Genomic DNA, 26,966 nt, shown 5'->3' with positions numbered 1-26,966 from the left:
ATTGATGTATGGATGACTCATAGTGAAGACTGGGTTCGTGCAGATAACCAACAATTTAAAACGTTTGGAATGAGACTAACGTGAGGTAAAGAATAATTCATTAATTCGAAGACTAATTGATCAGATATTAAAATATCTGAAAGTTATATTAGGAAAAGTTTAACTTTGTAATCTGAATATTTTCCTTGGTGCCGAGACTTTCTAGTTAATTACAGTTACATGATTAATTAGTTTAATCACGTAATACTAACTACAAAGAATTTTTGATAAAAAAATAAGTCTTCAGTTAAATGATGCCAAAGACACGACACCATGCGCAGTTGCAAACCGTAGTCTGGCTTTTTTATGGCGGTTTTGGAGCAGTGGCTTCTTCCTTGCTGAGCGGCCTTTCAGGTTATGTCGATATAGGACTCTTTTTACTGTGGATATAGATACTTTTGTACCTGTTTCCTCCAGCATCTTCACAAGATCCTTTGCTGTTGTTCTGGGATTGATTTGCACTTTTCGCACCAAAGTACGTTCATCTCTAGGAGACACGTCTCCTTCCGGAGCAGTATGACAGCTGCGTGGTCTAATTGTGTTTATACTTGCATACTATTGTTTGTACAGATGAACGTGGTACCTTCAGGCGTTCGGAAATTACTCCCAAGGATGAAACAGACTTGTGGAGGTCTACAATTTTTTTCTGAGGTCTTGGATGATTTCTTTTGATTTGCAATGATGTCAAGCAAAGAGGCACTGCGGTTGAAAGTAGGCCTTAAAATACATCCACAGGTACAGCTCCAATTTACTCAAATGATGTCAATTAGCCTATCAGAAGCTTCTCAAGCCATGACATAATTTTCAGGAATTTTCCAAAATGTTTAAAGGCACAGTCAACTTAGTGCATGTAAACTTCTGACCAACTGGAATTGTGGTACAGTGAAATAATCTGTCTGTAAACAATTGTTGGAAAAATTACTTGTGTCCTAACCGACTTTCCAAAACTATAGTTTGTTAACAAGAAATTTGTGGAGTGGTTGAAAAACTAGTTTTAATGACTCCAACCTAAGTGTATGTCAACTTCCGACTTCAACTGTATGCGGGCAATAAAAAATGTGCTATTTGTTGAGTATATTGCTTTTAAGTCATATAAAAATAAAAAACACGTTTATTGCCAGTCTACAATATAAATATATAGATAAATACTATAGATATGAGTTAAAATAAGTGCATTGCAATTTGTTTATTTCTGTGTATATTGTATATGTATATTCAGTTCACCTATGTGTCAATGTAAGTGTATATACAGTGCATTCAGAAAGTTTTCAGACCCCTTGACCTTTTCCACATTTTGTTAGGTTACAGCCTTATTCTAAAATGTATTAAATTGTGTTTTTTTCTTCTCATCGATCTACACACAATACCCCATAATGACAGTGAAAATGTTTTTCGAAATTGTTGCTAATATATTAAAATAAAAAAACGGAAATATCACATTTACATATGTATTCAGACCCTTTACTCAGTACTTTGTTGAAGCACCTTTGGCAGTGATTACAGCCTCGAGTCTTCTTGGGTATGACGCTACAAGCTTGGCACACCTGTATTTGGTGAGTTTCTCACATTCTTCTCTGCAGATCCTCTCAAGCTCTGTCAGGTTGGATGGGGAGCGTCGCTGCACAGCTATTTTCAGGTCTCTCCAGTGAGGTTCGATCGGGTTCAAGTCCGGGCTCTGGCTGGGCCACTCAAGGACATTCAGAGACTTGTCAAGTCGCCACTCCTGCGTTGTCTTGGCTGTGTGCTTAGGGTCGTTGTCCTGTTGGAAGGTGAACCTTCACCCCAGTCTGAGGTCCTGAGCTCTCTGGAGCAGGTTGTCATCAAGGATCTCTCTGTACTTTGCTCCGTTCATCTTTCCCTCGATCCTGACTAGTCTCCCAGTCCCTGCCGCTGAAAAACATCCCCACAGCATGATGCTGCCACCACCACAGTGCTTCACCGTAGGGATGGTTCCAGGTTTCCTCCAGAAGTGACGCTTGGCATTCAGGCCAAATAATCTTTTTTCTCATGGTCTGAGAGTTTTTAGGTGCCTTTTGGCAAACTCCAAGCTGGCTGTCATGTGCCTTTTACTGAGGAGTGGCTTCCGTCTGGCCACTCTACCATAAATGCCTGATTGGTCGAGTACTGCAGAGATGGTTGTCCTTCTGGAAGGTTCTCCATCTCCACAGAGGAACTCTAGAGCTCTGTCAGAGTGACCACAGGGTTCGTGGTCACCTCCCCGACCAAGGCCCTTCTCCCCCGATTGCTCAGTTTGGCCGGGCGGCCAGTGCTATGAAGAGTCTTGGTGGTTCCAAACTTCTTCCATTTAAGATTGATGGAGGCCACTGTGTTCTTGGGGACCTTCAATGCTGCAGAAATGTTTTGGTACCCTTCCTAAGATCTGTGCTTCGACACAATTCTGTCTCAATTTTGAGTCTCATACCAAAGGGTCTGAATACTTTTTTTATTTGATTTTTATTTCTCCTTTATTTAACCAGGTAGGCTAGTTGAGAACAAGTTCTAATTTACAACTGCGACCTGGCTAAGATAAAGCAAAGCAGTTCGACATATACAACAACACAGAGTTACACATGGAATAAACAAGCGTACAGTCAATAACACAATAGAAAAAAAGAAAGTCTATATACAGTGTGTGCAAATGGCGTGAGGAGGTAGGCAATAAATAGGCCATAGTAGCAAAGTAATTACAATTTAGCAAATAAACACTGGAGTGATAGATGAGCAGATGATGATGTGCAAGTAGAAATACTGGTGTGCTAAAGAGCAGAAAAAGTAAATAAAAACAATATGGGGATGAGGTAGGTAGATTGGGTGGGCTATTTACAGATGGGCTATGTACAGCTGCAGCGATCGGTTAGCTGCTCAGATAGCTGATGTTTAAAGTTAGTGAGGGAAATATAAGTCTCTAGCTTCAGCGGTTTTTGCAATTCGTTCCAGTATTATTTAGCAGCAGTGAACTGGAAGGAAAGGCGGCCAAAGGAGGTGTTGGCTTTGGGGATGACCAGTGCGATATACCTGCTGGAGCGTGTGTAAAGGGTGGGTGTTGTTATCGTGACCAGTGAGCTGAGGTAAGGCGGAGCTTTACCTAGCATAGACTTATAGATGACCTGGAGCCAGTGGGTTTGGCAACGAATATGTAGCGAGGGCCAGCCGACTAGAGGATACAGGTCGCAGTGGTGGGTGGTATAAGGGGCTTTGGTGACAAAACGGATGGCACTGTGATAAACTGCATCCAGTTTGCTGAGTAGAGTGTTGGAGGCTATTTTGTAAATGACATCGCCGAAGTCGAGGATCGGTAGGATAGTCAGTTTTACGAGGGTATGTTTGGCGGCGTGAGTGAAGGAGTCTTTGTTTTGAAATAGGAAGCCGATTCTAGATTTCATTTTGGATTGGAGATGTTTAATGTGAGTCTGGAAGGAGAGTTTACAGTCTAACCAGACACCTAGGTATTTGTAGTTGTCCACATATTCTAAGTCAGAACCGTCCAGAGTAGTGATGCTAGTCAGGTGGGTGGGTGTGGAGAGCGAACGATTGAAAAGCATGCATTTGGTTTTACTAGCGTTTAAGAGCAGTTGGAGGCCACGGAAGGAGTGTTGTATGGCATTGAAGCTCGTTTGGAGGTTAGTTAACACAGTGTCCAAAGAAGGGCCAGTTTGGCCGTGCAGCCAGCGCTATGAATAAGGTGCTTATGTAAATAAGGTATTTCTGTAGTTTTTTTCTCCACAAATTTTCAAAAATTTCCAAACCTGTTTTTGCTTCATCATTATGGGGTATTGTGTGTAGATTGCTGAGGATCTTTTTTATTTAATCCATTTTAGAATAAGGCTGAAACGTAACAAAATGTGGAAAAAGTCAAGGGGTCTGAATACTTTCAGAAGGCAGTGTATGTGTATTCATATTAATGTCATTTTCATTGATTTCCTCACAGAAGGAACATCTTCACCGCTTTCTCTTCAAATTCCTTGATAAAGAAGACCAGTATGAAATCACCTGTAAAAGCCCTTGCAGTGTGTTACAGGCTCTTGAATTAAGTTCCAAATTCTGTGAACTAAAGGAAAAGACTGGGAAACAGAAGATGGAGACAAGACAACAAGAGAAGGCAATGCGAAGACAAGACCTTGTTATACAAACAATGAAAGGAAAGAAACCAATAGCAACACACTTCCCTTGTCATCTGATTAAGAATGGTGAAATACTCACCATATCAACCATTTCCAATGATAGTGGAGAGTCCACAACTGAAACCACACAGATTTATAAAGAAATTAAGCAATATGTCATTTTTTACATTGAATCTAAAGGTGGTAAGAACACCAAAACCAAGCAACTGCTCAAAAACAAAAAACTAGAACCTTTTAGTCCTCTTTGCATCTACGCCATCTGTGGAGAGACAGTGGAGACTGCACTAACAAGAGATGGACGCTTCCATGACAATGTGTTCATTCAAACTTGCACTCTCGTTGAATCGGAATCAGATCCACCGAGGTGTGTTGAGATGAATGTACTAGTTGACTGTCTGGATAAACAAACCTTCAAAATGATCCTGGAAGAGAAAAACACCACACAGGCTGCAACTGCCCCTCCACAAGCTGGCTCTAACCTTCAGAAAGAAGACGAGACTAACTCCATACAACTCCCCATGTCTAACACAAGCACTGAAACATCAGCTGCAGGGGAACCCCCCAAAAAACAGAAACATCCAGTCACAGTGACAGATTCTGCTGAGATTTTGAAGATTCTTCGCCACCAGTTTGCTGATTTGGTGAAACAGATGAAGAAGAGGTACAATAAGAAGAAATATTCTGGGGTACTAAGTCATTTAAGCGGGGAATTTGGAAAGAGCACAGAGGGGTTCTCTGAAGTCTACACAGTTAAGAAGCTGATGGAACTGAGTGACTCAGTCTGTATGATCGATGTCAAGGGGGTCAAGCAAGGCACTGGCTTCCTGCTGTTTGATCATTACATTCTGACAAATGCACATTTGTTTAAAAAAGATGGCATCTTCTATGTTAATGAATATGGCCATATCTCAGCCAAAGTAACTGCCACATTCAACAAAGAAAATCCCAGTGAGTCAAATCTGAAGGAGATAGATGTGAAACCAGAGATCATTGACTTTCAATGGGGATTTGACGCCTACAATCGACATGTGGACTTTGCTGTACTAGAGCTTCAGGACGTTGACACCTCCACCGGTCTTCTCTGTAGATCTAGTCCAGATCCAAAGACAGGTGGAGTCTGTCTCATTGGACACCCAGGTGGAGGAGTGAAAAGAACCGACCCCACCACCATTATTGAGAGAGAAAGAAGAGGTGAGGCTTTCCAAAGAGAGACTGGGAAAAATGACAGAATGGATATGCTGATCAAAACATCCATAGAAGAGAATAAAGAGAAGTATGACATGCTCATGAAACCAGACAACACTGAAGTGACCTATGACACCTGCCTCTTCCATGGAGCTTCTGGCTCCCCAGTCTTTGATGAATCCTGCCAGGTGATAGCCATGCACACTGGAGGGTTTCCCTACACAGATGAAGGAGTGAAGAGTGTGATTGAGTATGCCATCCCTCTCTTCACCATACTGGAGAACTTTCTGATCAACATGAAGGACAGAAACAATGTTGAAATACTGACCAAGTTCACCAGAGAAGCCTTGACAGGCCCCCATTTGCTTGATTTCATTTACAATTTTATCATACACCTGGTAACGGAATGGAAGCCCTCATTCAGTGCAGCCTTGACAGCAGTCTGGGAAACAGTTGAGGAAAATGAGAACCATCTAGGAATTAAAGAAAATCTTAGAACATGGATCATTTCAGAAAAGGAGGTACTGGAAAATATTCAGATAGCAGGAAATGAAGCTTTGAAAGAGTTCATGTTGGAAAACATTCTTGTCAAGTTATCCCAGACTGATGATGATGATGAGCCCATGGATGAGTAGGTTTTGTTGCAAATACATCCAGTGGTTGTATTGGGAACAACACAACGATGTCCATTTAAGGATAGTCCACCTAAATTACAAAATGACACATTGGTTTCTTTACCTTGTAATGGACAAGGTATGACAGCAATCCATGCTTGTTTACCTGGCCACTGTTTTCAAATGCTGATGTATGTCTGTATGTATGTTGCACTAACCTTAGTGTCTTTCAGGCATTTCAGGGTAGATGACCTGTTCTCAGACAAAGGTACATGTTTTTTCTCTTGAAGACCAGCTTGCCTCACCATCAGCCCTCTATATATCTACATAACCACCCCATACAGCCGTGTGTATCCCATCTTGCCTCACCATCAGCCCTCTATATATCTACATGACCACCCCATACAGCCGTGTGTATCCCATCTTGCCTCACCATCAGCCCTCTATATATCTACATGACCACCCCATACAGCCGTGTGTATCCCATCTTGCCTCACCATCAGCCCTCTATATATCTACATAACCACCCCATACAGCCGTGTGTATCCCATCTTGCCTCACCATCAGCCCTCTATATATCTACATGACCACCCCATACAGCCGTGTGTATCCCATCTTGCCTCACCATCAGCCCTCTATATATCTACATCACCACCCCATACAGCCGTGTGTATCCCATCTTGCCTCACCATCAGCCCTCTATATATCTACATGACCACCCCATACAGCCGTGTGTATCCCATCTTGCCTCACCATCAGCCCTCTATATATCTACATGACCACCCCATACAGCCGTGTGTATCCCATCTTGCCTCACCATCAGCCCTCTATATATCTACATGACCACCCCATACAGCCGTGTGTATCCCATCTTGCCTCACCATCAGCCCTCTATATATCTACATAACCACCCCATACAGCCGTGTGTATCCCATCTTGCCTCACCATCAGCCCTCTATATATCTACATAACCACCCCATACAGTCGTGTGTATCCCATCTTGCCTCACCATCAGCCCTCTATATATCTACATAACCACCCCATACAGTCGTGTGTATCCCATCTTGCCTCACCATCAGCCCTCTATATATCTACATAACCACCCCATACAGTCGTGTGTATCCCATCTTGCCTCACCATCAGCCCTCTATATATCTACATAACCACCCCATACAGTCGTGTGTATCCCATCTTGCCTCACCATCAGCCCTCTATATATCTACATAACCACCCCATACAGCCGTGTGGAACTCCGTATAACGTTTGTTATTCTATCATCTGGGCTCCCGAGTGGCACAGTGGTCTAAGACACTGCATCTCAGTGCTTGAGGCGTCACTGCAGTACCTGTTTGAATCCAGGCTGCATGACAATTGGCCCAGCGTCGGGGTAGGCTGTCGTTGTAAATACGATTTTGTTCTTAACTGATTTGCCTAGTTAAATAAAGTTTTTTTTTTTTTTTTAAATGAAGGCCCTTTGACTTAACTCTACCCACAGTGGCAGTCAGATGTCGGTGCCTGGTTGCAAGGTGGACACACAACACACATAACATACACAACACACACGGCTGTTTGCTGTAATTGTCTGGTTCCTTATGATATCCTTTGTATTTTCTGCATTTCTCTGAGACTTTGGGACTTCCTGATAATATAAAGATTCAATAAATAAATAGAACTTCGTAGATACAACTGTCAACATATCATTCAAAACATGTACTATTGTGTTCTACGTTTTTGTTACTTTGAATTTCACTTGTCTTTGGTTTCACTTGTCACACATTTTGTTAAAGATAATAGCTCAATACTTTTTCAATACTTTTGTACTCTTCTGAGAATGTCTTCATCATTTCTTTGTATAAGGTTGTAATTGTCATTACATTGGAATTCTGTATCATGTTGAAATTGTTATAACTCATTAAATGAAAAAGATAACATGTATAAGACTAGTGACTAATAAATACATGTGACAATTACAGCTTTCTCATTGCAAGTGGACCACACAATGGTGTGTCTGATCACATGACTGTGACCACACAATGGTGTGTCTGATCACATGACTGTGACCACACAATGGTGTGTCTGATCACATGACTGTGTACATTTATTATTGAAACATTTCCTGGTTCTGAAAACCTAGCCTCCATTATCAGGAGATTGGATCATTTCAAAGGATACAGGGCATTCTGAGGGCAAAAAAAATAACTTGAGAAGAGAGAAATAACATGAATCCATTTAGAGTCGACAGAGTAATATTGTCATCCTGCATTTGATCTAATGTCCTGGCTGTAGAGCTTGTGATTTATATAGAAATATCTCTTATGGTGATTTAGCCCTCAACTACAGCAAAGAAGGCAACCCTTTCTTTAGCACTAAACAGTGTAGGGTGAGACAGTGGTACATGTCTATTACATAATCAATACTTTCAGTGAAGTGATAAATAAGCAGAAAAGTACATGGTATCTCCACCATGTTTACCCACAGGCTTTCCAGTAAAAACCCTGCAAAGTCCAGCCCTGTTCAAACATCATATTTACATGTATTTACTTTTTATTACATTTAGAAAAGCAACATAGAGACAGCAACAGCCATTCTTCCACAGTCACATTCTCCTAACAACATCAAGAAGAGCACACAGTAGCCTAATTTAGAGGTGACTTCTTAAAAAACTATTTTCAGAAACTTAGAACACAGTAGATACGAACCCTCTTACCTTGCCGTCTAAGGAACTGGCAGTGGATCAAACCATTGTGAGGAAAAGGGCATGGGGTCGCAATCTTTTGAAACTTAAAAACGCGCTATTAAGTGTCTATAATCAGCATAAGTGCTTTCATTGCGTATTATTAATATTATTGAATTACATAGTTATGTTTACAGTGATATATTGGGGGGGACAAATCATATTTTTCCCAGGATGGGGGGGTCGTGTCCCCCCCCCGTCCCCCCTGGAATTTCAGCCTATGATAGAGACAGCAACAGTCATTCTTCCACAGTCACATTCTCCTAACAACATCAAGAAGAGCACACAGTAGCCTTAGAGGTGTTTCTGTTTCCTGAAGTCCACGATCATCTCCTTAGTTTTGTTGACGTTGAGTGAGAGGTTATTTTCCTGTCACCACACTCCCAGAGCCCTCACCTCCCTGTAGGCTGTCTCATCGTTGTTGGTAATCAAGCCTACTACTGTTGTGTCGTCTGCAAACTTGATGATTGAGTTGGAGGCGTGCATGGCCACGCAGTCATGGGTGAACAGGGAGCACAGGAGGGGATGTTGTTTCCTACCTTCACCACCTGGGGGCGACCCGTCAGGATGTCCAGGACCCAGTTGCACAGCTTGATGATGAGCTTGGAGGGTACTATGGTGTTGAATGCTGAGCTGTAGTCGATGAACAGCATTCTTACATAGGTATTCCTCTTGTCCAGATGGGATACGGCAGAGTGCAGTGTGGCAGCGATTGAATCATCTGTGGATCTATTGGGGCAGTATTCAAATCAAATAAAATTTTATTTGTCACATACACATGGTTAGCAGATGTTAATGCGAGTGTAGCGAAATGCTTGTGCTTCTAGTTCTGACCGTGCAGTAATAACCAACGACTAATCTAACCTAACAATTCCACAACTACTACCTTATACACACAAGTGTAAAGGGATAAAGAATATGTACATAAAGATATATGAATGAGTGATGGTACAGAACGGCATAGGCAAGATGCAGTAGATGGTATAGAGTACAGTATATACATATGAGATGAGTAATGCAGGGTACATAAACATAAAGTGGCATAGGTTAAAGTGGCTAGTGATACATGAATTACATAAAGATGGCAAGATGCAGTTGTGGGTCTAGGGTGACAGGTAAGGTGGAGGTGACATGATCCTTGACTAGTCTCTCAAAGCACTTCACAATGACAGAGGTGAGTGCTACGGAGCGATAGTCATTTAGTTCAATTACCTTTGCTTTCTTAGGTACAGGGACAATGGTGGCCATTTTGAAGCATGTGGGGACAACAGACTGGGATAGGGAGAGATTGAATATATCTGTAAACACACCAGCCAGCTGGTCTGCGCTTGCTCTGAGGACGCGGCTAGGGATGCCGTCTGGGCCGGCAGCCTTGCGAGGGTTAATACGCTTAAATGTCTTACTCACATCGGCCACGGAGAAGGAGAGCCCACAGTCCTTGATAGCGGGCCGCGATGGTGGCCCGCTGTATTATCCTCAAAGTGAGCTCAGAAGGTGTTCAGCCTGTCCGGAAGCAAGACGTCGGTGTCCTGGTGGCTAGTTTTCCCTTTATAGTCCGTGGTTGTCTGTAGACCCTGTGATGGGGTTCACGTTGGGGTCATGATAGGGGCTGCACCAAATGATTGATGTATTATAATAATTGATTATGCTGATGTTGTATTAATAGAAGGGGCGGGGTTATAAGACCCTCCCCCACAACATTTATAGGGTCCTGGACCACAGATTAGCAATATATATATTCATTATAATGTTTAATACTGTTCCACAGTTCTTTTCTAGTCTCTGCTTCTTATAAGAAATGGTCTGGGATGTGTGAGTTATTGCAGTAAAAACAGGGTGTCTGTGAGAAAGCGCCTCAAGGCTAAAAGAGATACATAGACACAGAACCCTGCAGGGGAGTGAAGAGATAAGAGACTAGTTAGACACACCACTGTAAACCACACGGGAATGAAAAATTACTGCCGAGCCCTTAGAAAACACTGGAACTATTGTTCTCTCCTGCAAGTTTGTATAACTGTATATGCAGGGGCTTGGTCTCATGAGTAGAAGGTGTTGACGTAGGCAGTTACATCACTAGGGGTTCGACTGCAAGCATATTAAAGCAACTTTGACCTTTTTTTATTTTGCAGAACTTACTCTGAAACATACGTGCTGTGTTTCTGTTGTCAACTTCTGTCTGCAATTGCATTAATAAAAGTTTAATTGATTTACTTAAAGAAGATATTGTCTGATTGCTGATTTCACCAATAAGACAATGATTGACAAGGAACAAGGAACCTACCCCAACACCTGCTACATACATCTCGTGTCTGAGCCTTTCAACTGAGTCTCAACTTTGTACCGACGTTTAGTCTGCTTGATTGCTTTGCGGAGGGAATAAGAGCAATGTGTGTATTCTTCCATATTCCCAGTCTTCTTGACCTGGTTAAATGCGGTGGTTCGCGCTTTCAGTTTTGCGCAAATGCTCCCATCTATCCATGGTTTCTGTTTGGGGTAGGTTTTAATAGTCACATTGGGTACAACATCTTCTATGCACTTCCTGATAAACTCATTCACCATATCATTATTATGAAGTCCATTGGTTGATAAGAGGGTCATTTCTTCAACAGTTCCTTTTGGGTAATTTAGTTTAATACAACTATTTATGTCACCTAATTGTAACATTGTCATAAAGAGCATGTTCAACTTCATTAAAAAAACATGTTTTCCCATCTCAAGAGGTTAAAGGTAGACTCAGTGAAATGACGAGCAACGAGCAGCTGACTAGGTATCCCCTTTCCCCTTCCCCAGCTCACCTGCTGACTAGGTATCTCCTTTCCCCTTCCCCAGCTCACCTGCTGACTAGGAATCCCCTTTCCTCTTCCCCAGCTCACCTGCTGACTAGGTATCCCCTTTCTCCTTCCCCAGCTCACCTACTGACTAGGTATCCCCTTTCCTCTTCCCCAGCTCACCTGTTGACTAGGAATCCCCTTTCCCCTTCCCCAGCTCACCTACTGACTAGGTATCTCCTTTCCCCTTCCCCAGCTAACCTGCTGACTAGGTATCTCCTTTCCTCTTCCCCAGCTCACCTACTGACTAGGTATCCCCTTTCCCCTTCCCCAGCTCACCTACTGACTAGGTATCTCCTTTCCCCTTCCCCAGCTAACCTGCTGACTAGGTATCCCCTTTCCCCTTCCCCAGCTCACCTACTGACTAGGTATCCCCTTTCCTCTTCCCCAGCTCACCTACTGACTAGGTATCCCCTTTCCCCTTCCCCAGCTCACCTACTGACTAGGTATCCCCTTTCCCCTTCCCCAGCTCACCTGCTGACTAGGTATCCCCTTTCCCCTTCCCCAGCTCACCTACTGACTAGGTATCCCCTTTCCTCTTCCCCAGCTCACCTACTGACTAGGTATCCCCTTTCCCCTTCCCCAGCTCACCTACTGACTAGGTATCCCCTTTCCCCTTCCCCAGCTCACCTGCTGACTAGGTATCCCCTTTCCCCTTCCCCAGCTCACCTACTGACTAGGTATCCCCTTTCCCCTTCCCCAGCTCACCTACTGACTAGGTATCCCCTTTCCCCTTCCCCAGCTCACCTACTGACTAGGTATCCCCTTTCTCCTTCCCCAGCTCACCTACTGACTAGGTATCCCCTTTCCCCTTCCCCAGCTCACCTACTGACTAGGTATCTCCTTTCCCCTTCCCCAGCTAACCTGCTGACTAGGTATCCCCTTTCCCCTTCCCCAGCTCACCTACTGACTAGGTATCTCCTTTCCCCTTCCCCAGCTCACCTACTGACTAGGTATCCCCTTTCCTCTTCCCCAGCTAACCTGTTGACTAGGTATCCCCTTTCCCCTTCCCCAGCTCAGCTGCTTTTACACTATAACTATTAGATGTTTAATGTTTCTTTTGAAAAAATAATTTATAAAGGAATAGTTTCACCATGAGAATTCAGTTCAATAGACACACCACTGGTGGTTCACAAGAACAAGCCAGATCCAATGGCACTCAATGACCAGCTAAGCTTTGGTTGAATGAATCCAACTAGAAAAATCAGTTGTGATGGTGTAGTAGCTTACTGCTATGGCAACCACGTCTAAACCAGACACTGTTGGTGATCACTGCATATATAGGGTACTGTATAAATGCCCCCCCATGCAGTGAGCGTAACATACCTGCCCCACCCTCAACTTCTGGAAAGGTCCTGTCTAAACCAGAGACTGTTGGTGATCACTGCATATATAGGGTACTGTATAAATGCCCCCTACACACACACACACACACACACACACACACACACACACACACACACACACACACACACACACACACACACACACACACACACACACACACACACACACACACACACACACACACACGTCGCCCTTCTCACACTAATCTTCCTTATTAACAGAACATGGTAATGAGATGGGAGAACACATTGAGAGGGATCTCATTCCTCCATACAGAACATGGTAATGAGATGGGAGAACACATTGAGAGGGATCTCATTCCTCCATACAGAACATGGTAATGAGATGGGAGAACACATTGAGAGGGATCTCATTCCTCCATACAGAACATGGTAATGAGATGGGAGAACACATTGAGAGGGATCTCATTCCTCCATACAGAACATGGTAATGAGATGGGAGAACACATTGAGAGGGATCTCATTCCTCCATACAGAACATGGTAATGAGATGGGAGAACACATTGAGAGGGATCTCATTCCTCCATACAGAACATGGTAATGAGATGGGAGAACACATTGAGAGGGATCTCATTCCTCCATACAGAACATGGTAATGAGATGGGAGAACACATTGAGAGGGATCTCATTCCTCCATACAGAACATGGTAATGAGATGGGAGAACACATTGAGAGGGATCTCATTCCTCCATACAGAACATGGTAATGAGATGGGAGAACACATTGAGAGGGATCTCATTCCTCCATACAGAACATGGTAATGAGATGGGAGAACACATTGAGAGGGATCTCATTCCTCCATACAGAACATGGTAATGAGATGGGAGAACACATTGAGAGGGATCTCATTCCTCCATACAGAACATGGTAATGAGATGGGAGAACACATTGAGAGGGATCTCATTCCTCCATACAGAACATGGTAATGAGATGGGAGAACACATTGAGAGGGATCTCATTCCTCCATACAGAACATGGTAATGAGATGGGAGAACACATTGAGAGGGATCTCATTCCTCCATACAGAACATGGTAATGAGATGGGAGAACACATTGAGAGGGATCTCATTCCTCCATACAGGACATGGTAATGAGATGGGAGAACACATTGAGAGGGATCTCATTCCTCCATACAGAACATGGTAATGAGATGGGAGAACACATTGAGAGGGATCTCATTCCTCCATACAGAACATTTCTAGATCCTTGACATTCTTTGTCTGCACTTATGGACCGCCCCCTTTAATTCAAACCAACAGGATTTCAATGAGGTTCAAGTCCAGACACTGAAATGGCCATTGCACAATGTTGACTTTGATGTGTGCTTGGGGTTATTTCCTTGCTGGAAGATCCACTTGCGGCCAAGGCAACCAGGTTTTTGGCAAAAATGTATGGGTACCGGGAAAAGTTCATGATGCCGTTGACCTTGACAAGGGCCCTAGAAGATAAATAGGCGCATAACATCAAAGATCCACCACCATATTTCACAGTAGGTATGGGGTTATTTTCTTCATATGTACCTTTCTTTCTACACAAAGCCCAAAGTGTGGACAAAAAGCTATTTTCAAGTCATCCAGCAAGTCTAAACCCCTGGAAATGAACTGAATAGGGACTTGCATTGGAACCTGTCTGTCCTGCTCTGTTTGAATGTGGCTCGATGGGGGAAATAAACATAGTTCTTGGGATGTGATTGGTTCTGCTCTTGGGGGCGGCACGCAGCCTAGGAGACAGCACTTGTGTTTGTGTGTGCGTGTTTACCCTGTCGGTAAACACACCGGGGCCACGTTTACGGACATAAGCAGGCATTTAGAGGTCAATGGCCCCACCATGTTTACCCACAGGGTTTCCAGTAAAAACCCTGCAAAGTCCAGCCCTGTTCAAACATCATATTTACATGTATTTACTTTTTATTACATTTAGAAAAGCACTATAAAGAGACAGCAACAGCCATTCTTCCACAGTCACATTCTCCTAACAACATCAAGAAGAGCACACAGTAGCCTAATTTAGAGGTGACTTCTTAAAAACTATTTTCAGAAACTTAGAAACAATGGGAAACTCATCAACAAACACAGCATCTACAGCAGTCACACATATTTTCAACACCAATCCCTGGGATTTGGGAATCGACCACACTTTCCAGACATTCTTTACCCCGAACGCCCTGGATAATCTGAACAAGCAGTACAATGGACGAAAACAGGAAGTCGGCAGCTACTCACCAATCTGGACTAAGAGCCTAGTGAGACATTTAGGGGGACTCACCCGGATACCAAAAGCATCAGGCTTCGGGGCTTTAATCATATCTATAGTGATAGACATCGTCACGGCTTCCATCGAGACCCTGAACCCAGAAGAGGACAGCACAGACATTCTGCGCCGTGTATTTGCAGAAGAGAAGGCGTCCACGGTGTACAATGAAATGGAGGAATCCCTCAAGAGATGTACGATGAACATAAATAACGAGGCTAAGATGAAGAGCGACATCGTGAATGCGGAGCGCAGACTTAGTTTTGCGTTGACAACTCTGAAGAACTCCATGCTAGATGGCCACATGAAGACTCGTTCACTCAAGATCTGGGTCAACGGAGCAGCCTTCCATGTCCAGTTGCTGATTCACCTAGCTCGACTGGAGGAGGGGGTTGACAGCCACCAAGCGCTAGCAGCCGTCTCAACCTACCAGAAAAACCTGGAGCAGCTGCTCCTTAAGTACAATGAATCTAAATCTAAGACTATTGTTGTAAAATATGACTTTCAATACGTTCCAGGCCCTATCTCGTACGATATTATGGATGAAGACATTGGTCAAGCTCTTTTGAGAGGAACATTTTACACCCACCTATATCCTCCAAACCTTTGGCCTCATCCAAAAGTAATACTAAAAGCATTGCATGAAGATATTTTAAAATATCCTCAAATTATACAGGTGCGAGAGCATTTCAGGGAAGTCAGGGAAAATCTGGCCGAACTAATCAGTCAGAGAGAGTACTTCATACTGTCTTAGAGACTCCAGATATATATATATATATATACTGTATATCAGATCTATATATATATACTGTATATATATCAGTCTGTCTTAGAGACTCCAGATATATATATATATATATATATATACAGTGGGGAGAACAAGTATTTGATACACTGACAATTTTGCAGGTTTTCCTACTTACAAAGCATGTAGAGGTCTGTCATTTTTATCATAGGTACACTTCAACTGTGAGAGAAGGAATCTAAAACAAAAATCCAGAAAATCACATTGTATGATTTTTAATTAATTAATTTGCATTTTATTGCATGACATAAGTATTTGATACATCAGAAAAGCAGAACTGAATATTTGGTACAGAAACCTTAGTTTGCAATTACAGAGATCATACGTTTCCTGTAGTTCTTGACCAGGTTTGCACACACTGCAGCAGGGATTTTGGCCCACTCCTCCATACAGACCTTCTCCAGATCCTTCAGGTTTCGGGGCTGTCGCTGGGCAATACGGACTTTCGGCTCCCTCCAAAGATTTTCTATTGGGTTCAGGTCTGGAGACTGGCTAGGCCACTCCAGGACCTTGAGATGCTTCTTACGGAGCCACTCCTTAGTTGCCCTGGCTGTGTGTTTCGGGTCGTTGTCATGCTGGAAGACCCAGCCACGACCCATCTTCAATGCTCTTACTGAGGGAAGGAGGTTGTTGGTCAAGATCTCGCGATACATGGCCCCATCCATCCTCCCTTCAATACGGTGCAGTCGTCCTGTCCCCTTTGCAGAAAAGCATCCCCAAAGAATGATGTTTCCACCTCCATGCTTCACGGTTGGGATGGTGTTCTTGGGGTTGTACTCATCCTTCTTCTTCCTCCAAACACGGCGAGTGGAGTTTAGACCAAAAAGCTCTATTTTTGTCTCATCAGACCACCTGACCTTCTCCCATTCCTCCTCTGGATCATCCAGATGGTCATTGGCAAACTTCAGACGGGCCTGGACATGCGCTGGCTTGAGCAGGGGGACCTTGCGTGCGCTGCAGGATTTTAATCCATGACGGCGTAGTGTGTTACTAATGGTTTTCTTTGAGACTGTGGTCCCAGCTCTCTTCAGGTCATTGACCAGGTCCTGCCGTGTAGTTCTGGGCTGATCCCTCACATTCCTCATGATCATTGATGCCCCACGAGGTGAGATCTTGCATGGAGCCCCAGACCGAGGGTGATTGACCGTCATCTTGAACTTCTTCCATTTTCTAATAATTGTGCCAACAGTTGTTGCCTTCTCACCAAGCTGCTTGGCTATTGTCCTGTAGCCCATCCCAGCCTTGTACAGGTCTACAATTTATCCCTGATGTCCTTACACAGCTCTCTGGTCTTGGCCATTGTGGAGAGGTTGGAGTCTGTTTGATTGAGTGTGTGGACAGGTGTCTTTTATACAGGTAACAAGTTCAAACAGGTGCAGTTAATACAGGTAATGAGTGGAGAACAGGAGGGCTTCTTAAAGAAAAACTAACAGGTCTGTGAGAGCCGGAATTCTTACTGGTTGGTAGGTGATCAAATACTTATGTCATGCAATAAAATGCAAATTAATTACTTAAAAATCATACAATGTGATTTTCTGGATTTTTGTTTTAGATTCCGTCTCTCACAGTTGAAGTGTACCTATGATAAAAATGACAGACCTCTACATGCTTTGTAAGTAGGAAAACCTGCAAAATCGGCAGTGTATCAAATACTTGTTCTCCCCACTGTATATATACTGTATATCAGATCTATATATATATACTGTATATATATCAGATCTATATATATATATACACTATATATATTTCAAATTATGTTCCTTCCATTATTCAGTAAAAAGTGTGAAGGCAGACTTGGAGAAGATTTTTATCATGGCTAAATTAAAGTCACAGGCTGTTGTTAGAGGTTCTTTAAAGGAGACATTCTACTGCGGTTGGTGATTAACCACTGAATTATTTTAAACAACGGTCTTGACTACTGAATATTTGCTTGACTTAACATGATATAATTCCTTAGAGTCCAAGATGTTGGGGGATGGGGGGGGGGACTAAGCTGACTTGGAATTGTTTTACTATGGATCATTTAGTTATTTGATTTAGAATTGTAGGACCCCTTTAGGTATAAAAAAATAAATATATATATATATATACAATCGATATAGATCAAATTTATATAGATCCGATGTACTTCCAATTTTCGGGCTGACTCGTGGTCTGACCAGCACCGTTGTAGTTCTGCCACTTTTCACCACAGATACGGAAGTGAGACACTGGCAGATGCAGTGGATTGACATCTCTATGTTAAACTGACTGATTTTAGATGTGGAATGTTTTTGTTATGCAAATGTAGATTGACACACCGGTGCATCAACACCCAGGGGCTTAAAGAATATACTCATATGCATTAAATCTTGATTTGACTATAGAGACTGATACTGGTTCACCTCATCGATGTTGTCTTTCCTAACAAATTAAACAGGGTGGTTATGTAGTTATAAAGTTCTGTATCTGTTGTCACACTGCCTACAAGTGTACAATGCATTCTTCTCAATGGGAATATCCTTAAGAATTACAATCAGTTTGCAATAAAATCACACTAAAAGCAAGTTGTCTTTTTGTACGTTTCTTTATATTTACATTTCTCTTCTATAATACCTTTTCAGATAAAACATGACATTATTCTACCTCCATGTGTTCTAGAGCATGTTTATTTTCTAGGCAGTTATTTTCCTGTTTGAGTTTTGACTTAAATCTCCTATAACATCCTACAGCAGGACGCAACGTTTGAAAACATTTGTAAAACAAATAGTTGTTGGTGTGGCTGCCTTCAGTCATTATGGTCCGGGCCATTGGAACCAACCTGGTCTCAGAGCATTTTGTATTATTCTGTATGTAAATCCGAGATATTTTAACCTCTAACGAGTCACATACCCGGATCCGGGATCACCCCATCAAAAAAGCTGACTAGCATAGCCTAGCCTAAAGCGACAGGGATATCATATAATAAAATGTTCATGAAATCACAAGTCCAAGACACCAAATGAAAGATACACATCTTGTGAATCCAGCCATCATTTCTGTTTTTTTAAATGTTTTACAGGGAAGACACAATATGTATTTCTATTAGCTAACCACGATAGCAAAAGACACAACTTTTTTTTCCCACCATTTTTTTCCTGCATAGGTAGCTATCACAAATTCGACCAAATAAAGATATAAATAGTCACTAACCAAGAAACAACTTCATCAGATGACAGTCCTATAACAGATTTATTGTATAGCATATGTTTTGTTAGAAAAATGTGCATATTTCAGGTATAAATCACAGTTATACATTGCAGCTGCAATCTGAAATAGCGCCGAAGCAGCCAGAATAATTACAGAGACCAACGTCAAATACCTAAATACTCATCATAAAACATTTCTGAAAAATATATGGTGTACAGCAAATGAAAGACCAACATCTTGTGAATCCAGCCAATATTTCCGATTTTTTAAGTGTTTTACAGCGAAAACACAATATAGCATTATATTAGCTTACTACAATAGCCAACCACACAACAGCATTGATTCAAGCCAACAGTAGCGATAACGAATAAACCAGCAAAATATATACTTTTTTTCACTAACCTTCTCAAACTTCTTCAGATGACAGTCCTATAACATCATATTACACAATACATATAGAGTTTGTTCGAAAATGTGCATATTTAGCGGCACAAATCGTGGTTATACAATGTGAATAGTAGCCAAACTTCAAACAAAATATCGGGAGAAATCTTGGGAGAGGCACCTAATCTAATCAATAACTAATCATAAACTTGACTAAAAAATACAGGTTGGACAGCAAATGAAAGATACATTAGTTCTTAATGCAACCGCTGTGTTAGATTTTTAAAATGAACGTTACTACGACATACAGCGGGCGTTAAAGCGAGACCATGCCGAAATTAATGGCGGAATAATAATTTTACATTTTTCAACAGAAATACGAATTAACAGCATAAATAGTTCTTATTATTTGATGAGCTTCCATCAGAATCTTGTGCAAGTTGTCCTTTGTCCAGAATCATCGTTGCTCGGTTGTAGAATGTCGTCTTCAACTGTGGAATTAGCAGCAAACATTAGCTATGTGGCCCAGACGTGTCCAACTCATGATAACGCAGCACAAAGAAAATTCCGAAAATCGCAATATACTGATATAAACTGATATAACTCGGTTTAAAATAACTACATTGGGATGTTTTTAACACCTATATCGAATAAAATCAGAGCCGGATATATCTAACGCCGATAACGTGAGCTTTTCAGAATGCCATCCTGAGGTCTGCTTTGCACCATGACGAACGTTGAAAAGAGCGCACCCCCCGTTCCCAGAGCCTTTATACGGCCTCAGATCTACCTAGCAACCCCATTCCAACTGCTTACTGACATCTAGGGGAAGGCGTATGCAGTGCATGTCGACTCATAGATTACATGCAAATTAATAAACTGACCCTGGAACAGAGTGACCGATTTCAGATTTCTCACTTCCCGACAGGAAGTTTGCTGCAACTTGAGTTCTGTTTTACTCACAGATATAATTCAAACGGTTTTAGAAACTAGAGAGTGTTTTCTATCCAATAGTAATAATAATATGCATATTGTACGAGCAAGAATTGAGTACGAGGCAGTTTAATTTGGGAACAAATTTTTACAAAGTGACAACAGCGCCCCCATATTGACAATAAGTTTTTAAACAAAGTTTCATTTTCAATTAGTCGGAAATTAGAAGTTATAATCTGTATAAAGGCAAAAAGGCAATCTTTGAAAAAAGGATGATCCTTTCTTAGTAATCTACTGGAGAACCATTTTGTGTTTATGTATAACTTGTGTATGAGTGAAGCTTTTAGTGAGAGGTTTAATGCTTTAATCTTTAATAATTTTAGCCCCCAAACTCGTATTCTGTAACGTATACGCAGTGAGTCAGGAAGCAGATGCAGAAGAAAATACAAAACAGAAACAGTGTACTGAATGTAACCTAAACCAATACTGCCTGATGACTGAAGCTACTGAGGGCTATATGAAGGGCGAGTAATCAGGGTGGTGATGAAGTCCAGGTGTGCTTAACGATGGGGAGCAGGTGTGCTGCACTGCCAGGTGTGTGCAATGTGGGTTGCCAGAACCGGTGGTTAGACGAGCGCCGGAGGGAGGGAGCAGGACTAGGCATGACAGTGCGGGGGACCCCTTGATGTCCAGGGGAGGTGGAGGGGTGTCGCGGGGAGCAGCGTCAGCCAGGGAAGCAGGAACCACCGGCCTGAGGAGGGAAACATGAAAACAGGGTGAGAGACGGAAGTTGGTGGGGAGTTCTAAACGATAGGTTACCTCATTGACCCTCTGGAGGACCTTGAAGGGCCCCACACGCCACGGGAGGTTCCTGGTGGAGCGCTAAACGAGATCACCAGTATGGAACACGGAGCCTCACTGCAGTGGCAGTCCACCTGATCCTTCTGACGGCGCACTGGGGCCACACGTGGGCGGCGTTCCTAGGACGCACTGGAAGGGGTGACGAAGTGAGTTCTGGGTGTGTTCCTCCCAGGGAAGGAACCAGGTCCAATCCCCCTGCCGGTCCTGGCAGTGTACCACAACCAATGTTTATAAAAATGACCTTATCAAAAAGCTCCATGATGATGAAGAGTCCGTCTAGCTGTATCTTAATATTTGAACTGTTAAGCATACCGTTGCTGCAACTGTGAATGAGACAAACCCTTGACAAACCCTTGAATGAGTAGATGTATCCAAACATTTGACCAGTACTGCATATACAGGGAGTACCAGTACCAGATCAATGTGGAGCTATATACAGGAAGTACCTGTACCAGATCAATGTGGAGCTATCTACAGGGAGTACCAGTACCAGATCAATGTGGAGCTATTTACAGAGGGTTCCAGTACCAGATCAATGTGGAGCTATATACAGGAAGTACCAGTACCAGATCAATGTGGAGCTATATACAGGGAGTACCAGTACCAGGTCAATGTGGAGCTATATACAGGAAGTACCAGTACCAGATCAATGTGGAGCTATATACAGGAAGTACCAGTACCAGATCAATGTGGAGCTCTATATTTTTGGTTATTGCATTTTTTCGTGGCTGTTTTGTTTTCTTTGGCACCTTTCAACACCCCTCATTATCACATCTATGCACGCAACCACTCACTTACACTACTGATTACACAAGCCATTGTTAATTGTACAGGGCTGACATCGCAGGTCCAAATGTCAGTGGTGAAGCTAATAGCAGTGACGCCCATAGCAAGTAGCTGTTTAGTTATTGGAAGTTTGAGCTTAGTTCTGCATTTTGTTCTAAGTCGTCACTGAACGTCTGGGGGTGATGTAATTAGGTTTGTGGTTTTAAAAGATTTCACTATGGCCTTTTTGTTATCTTCCTTTGAAACTTCCAAATAGATCCACACAGCAGACATTGTGGGCCAGGTTAGGAATGCTCTGTTGCACGTGTAGCGCTATATTCTACATGGTGTCATTATGTCATAACCTACGTTATACAGATATGTACCTCATCTACCTACGTTATACAGATATGTACCTCATCTACCTACGTTATACAGATATGTACCTCATCTACCTACGTTATACAGATATGTACCTCATCTGCCTACGTTATACAGATATGTACCTCATCTGCCTACGTTATACAGATATGTACCTCATCTACCTACGTTATACAGATATGTACCTCATCTGCCTACGTTATACAGATATGTACCTCATCTGCCTACGTTATACAGATATGTACCTCATCTACCTACGTTATACAGATATGTACCTCATCTACCTACGTTATACAGATATGTACCTCATCTGCCTACGTTATACAGATATGTACCTCATCTGCCTACGTTATACAGATATGTACCTCATCTACCTACGTTATACAGATATGTACCTCATCTGCCTACGTTATACAGATATGTACCTCATCTGCCTACGTTATACAGATATGTACCTCATCTGCCTACGTTATACAGATATGTACCTCATCTGCCTACGTTATACAGATATGTACCTCATCTGCCTACGTTATACAGATATGTACCTCATCTACCTACGTTATACAGATATGTACCTCATCTACCTACGTTATACAGATATGTACCTCATCTGCCTACGTTATACAGATATGTACCTCATCTACCTACGTTATACAGATATGTACCTCATCTGCCTACGTTATACAGATATGTACCTCATCTGCCTACGTTATACAGATATGTACCTCATCTGCCTACGTTATACAGATATGTACCTCATCTACCTACGTTATACAGATATGTACCTCATCTACCTACGTTATACAGATATGTACCTCATCTACCTACGTTATACAGATATGTACCTCATCTGCCTACGTTATACAGATATGTATCTCATCTGCCTACGTTATACAGATATGTACCTCATCTGCCTACGTTATACAGATATGTACCTCATCTGCCTACGTTATACAGATATGTACCTCATCTACCTACGTTATACAGATATGTACCTCATCTACCTACGTTATACAGATATGTACCTCATCTGCCTACGTTATACAGATATGTACCTCATCTGCCTACGTTATGCAGATATGTACCTCATCTACCTACGTTATACAGATATGTACCTCATCTGCCTACGTTATACAGATATGTACCTCATCTACCTACGTTATACAGATATGTACCTCATCTGCCTACGTTATACAGATATGTACCTCATCTACCTACGTTATACAGAGATGTACCTCATCTGCCTACGTTATACAGATATGTACCTCATCTACCTACGTTATACAGATATGTACCTCATCTACCTACGTTATACAGATATGTACCTCATCTGCCTACGTTATACAGATATGTACCTCATCTACCTACGTTATACAGATATGTACCTCATCTACCTACGTTATACAGATATGTACCTCATCTACCTACGTTATACAGATATGTACCTCATCTACCTACGTTATACAGATATGTACCTCATCTACCTACGTTATACAGATATGTACCTCATCTGCCTACGTTATACAGATATGTACCTCATCTACCTACGTTATACAGATATGTACCTCATCTGCCTACGTTATACAGATATGTACCTCATCTACCTACGTTATACAGATATGTACCTCATCTACCTACGTTATACAGATATGTACCTCATCTACCTACGTTATACAGATATGTACCTCATCTACCTACGTTATACAGATATGTACCTCATCTACCTACGTTATACAGATATGTACCTCATCTACCTACGTTATACAGATATGTACCTCATCTGCCTACGTTATACAGATATGTACCTCATCTGCCTACGTTATACAGATATGTACCTCATCTACCTACGTTATACAGATATGTACCTCATCTACCTACGTTATACAGATATGTACCTCATCTACCTACGTTATACAGATATGTACCTCATCTACCTACGTTATACAGATATGTACCTCATCTACCTACGTTATACAGATATGTACCTCATCTACCTACGTTATACAGATATGTACCTCATCTACCTACGTTATACAGATATGTACCTCATCTACCTACGTTATACAGATATGTACCTCATCTACCTACGTTATACAGATATGTACCTCATCTGCCTACGTTATACAGATATGTACCTCATCTACCTACGTTATACAGATATGTACCTCATCTACCTACGTTATACAGATATGTACCTCATCTACCTACGTTATACAGATATGTACCTCATCTGCCTACGTTATACAGATATGTACCTCATCTACCTACGTTATACAGATATGTACCTCATCTACCTACGTTATACAGATATGTACCTCATCTACCTACGTTATACAGATATGTACCTCATCTGCCTACGTTATACAGATATGTACCTCATCTACCTACGTTATACAGATATGTACCTCATCTGCCTACGTTATACAGATATGTACCTCATCTGCCTACGTTATACAGATATGTACCTCATCTGCCTACGTTATACAGATATGTACCTCATCTGCCTACGTTATACAGATATGTACCTCATCTACCTACGTTATACAGATATGTACCTCATCTGCCTACGTTATACAGATATGTACCTCATCTACCTACGTTATACAGATATGTACCTCATCTGCCTACGTTATACAGATATGTACCTCATCTACCTACGTTATACAGATATGTACCTCATCTGCCTACGTTATACAGATATGTACCTCATCTACCTACGTTATACAGATATGTACCTCATCTACCTACGTTATACAGATATGTACCTCATCTGCCTACGTTATACAGATATGTACCTCATCTACCTACGTTATACAGATATGTACCTCATCTGCCTACGTTATACAGATATGTACCTCATCTACCTACGTTATACAGATATGTACCTCATCTGCCTACGTTATACAGATATGTACCTCATCTACCTACGTTATACAGATATGTACCTCATCTGCCTACGTTATACAGATATGTACCTCATCTACCTACGTTATACAGATATGTACCTCATCTACCTACGTTATACAGATATGTACCTCATCTACCTACGTTATACAGATATGTACCTCATCTACCTACGTTATACAGATATGTACCTCATCTGCCTACGTTATACAGATATGTACCTCATCTGCCTACGTTATACAGATATGTACCTCATCTACCTACGTTATACAGATATGTACCTCATCTACCTACGTTATACAGATATGTACCTCATCTACCTACGTTATACAGATATGTACCTCATCTACCTACGTTATACAGATATGTACCTCATCTACCTACGTTATACAGATATGTACCTCATCTACCTACGTTATACAGATATGTACCTCATCTACCTACGTTATACAGATATGTACCTCATCTACCTACGTTATACAGATATGTACCTCATCTACCTACGTTATACAGATATGTACCTCATCTGCCTACGTTATACAGATATGTACCTCATCTACCTACGTTATACAGATATGCATGTCAGCTTTGACATCGGTTTTGCACATAGGTGTTAAACTATACATAGAGCCAATGCCGACGTTGACATTTTTAGCCTGTATCGGCCGATTCCGATATGCTTACCGATATATCGTGCATCCGTAGGGTATTGTGTGTAGATTGAGGGAAAACATGTACATCCCCAACAGAACACAGCGACCATCTCCAACAGAACACGGCGACCATCCCCAACAGAACACGGCGACCATCCCCAACAGAACACGGCGACCATCCCCAACAGAACACAGCGACCATCCACAACAGAACACAGCGACCATCCCCAACAGAACACAGCGACCATCCCCAACAGAACACAGCGACCATCCCCAACAGAACACAGCGACCATCCCCAACAGAACACAGCGACCATCTCCAACAGAACACAGCGACCATCCCCAACAGAACACAGCGACCATCCCCAACAGAACACAGCGACCATCCCCAACAGAACACGGCGACAATCCCCAACAGAACACGGCGACCATCCCCAACAGAACACAGACCAGTGGCGGCAGGTGTGATTAAAGTGTTGAGCCAGTAACTGAAAGGTTGCTGGGTCGAATCCCCGAACTGACAAGGTAAAAGTCTGTCGTTCTGCCCCTGATCAAGGCAGTTAACCCCTGGTAAACAGTCATTTTAAATAAGATTTATATTTTTCTAACCTTTATTTAACTAGGCAAGAACAAATGCAGTTCTTAACTGACTTGCCTAGTTAAATAAAGGTAAAAAAAAATAGAATCCCCATCAGAACACAGTTTATCAGTGAAGAGTAGTCTACACTGTACAGAACAAAGTTTATCAGTGAAGGGTAGTCTACACTGTACAGAACACAGTATATCAGTGAAGAGTAGCCTACACTGTACAGAACACAGTTTATCAGTGAAGAGTAGCCTACACTGTACAGAACACAGTTTATCAGTGAAGAGTAGCCTACACTGTACAGAACACAGTTTATCAGTGAAGAGTAGCCTACACTGTACAGGACACAGTTTATCAGTGAAGAGTAGCCTACACTGTACAGAACACA

The 26,966-nt window shown here is 42.1% G+C and overlaps 2 protein-coding genes and 1 long non-coding RNA gene across 6 annotated transcripts in view; 2 read left to right on the top strand and 1 right to left on the bottom strand.

Annotated features, from left to right (window-relative positions):
• LOC139533549 (beta-2-microglobulin-like) overlaps positions 1-26,966 on the bottom strand; it is a 296,734-nt gene that overhangs the window by 208,413 nt on the left and 61,355 nt on the right. The window lies entirely within an intron of this gene.
• The window catches only part of LOC139533552 (uncharacterized), a 277,349-nt gene that overhangs the window by 212,477 nt on the left and 37,906 nt on the right, over positions 1-26,966 (top strand). The gene's annotated exons all lie outside the window — the stretch shown is intronic.
• The window catches only part of LOC139533539 (serine protease FAM111A-like), a 75,915-nt gene that overhangs the window by 13,925 nt on the left and 35,024 nt on the right, over positions 1-26,966 (top strand). Inside the window, exon 4 of one of the 2 annotated variants that reach the window (XM_071331662.1) lies at positions 3,968-7,929. The exons of the other annotated variant lie outside the window; for it this stretch is intronic. Within the exon in view, the coding sequence (XP_071187763.1) occupies positions 3,968-5,980 (2,013 nt within the window). The 3' untranslated portion in view covers positions 5,981-7,929. Of the gene's footprint in view, positions 1-3,967; positions 7,930-26,966 lie in introns of those variants that run through there. 2 annotated transcript variants of the gene reach the window in all.

This window comes from Salvelinus alpinus, chromosome 11 (assembly GCF_045679555.1).
Source record: "Salvelinus alpinus chromosome 11, SLU_Salpinus.1, whole genome shotgun sequence".
Taxonomy (NCBI): domain Eukaryota; kingdom Metazoa; phylum Chordata; class Actinopteri; order Salmoniformes; family Salmonidae; genus Salvelinus; species Salvelinus alpinus.
This window is presented reverse-complemented; position numbering and strand designations above follow the sequence as displayed.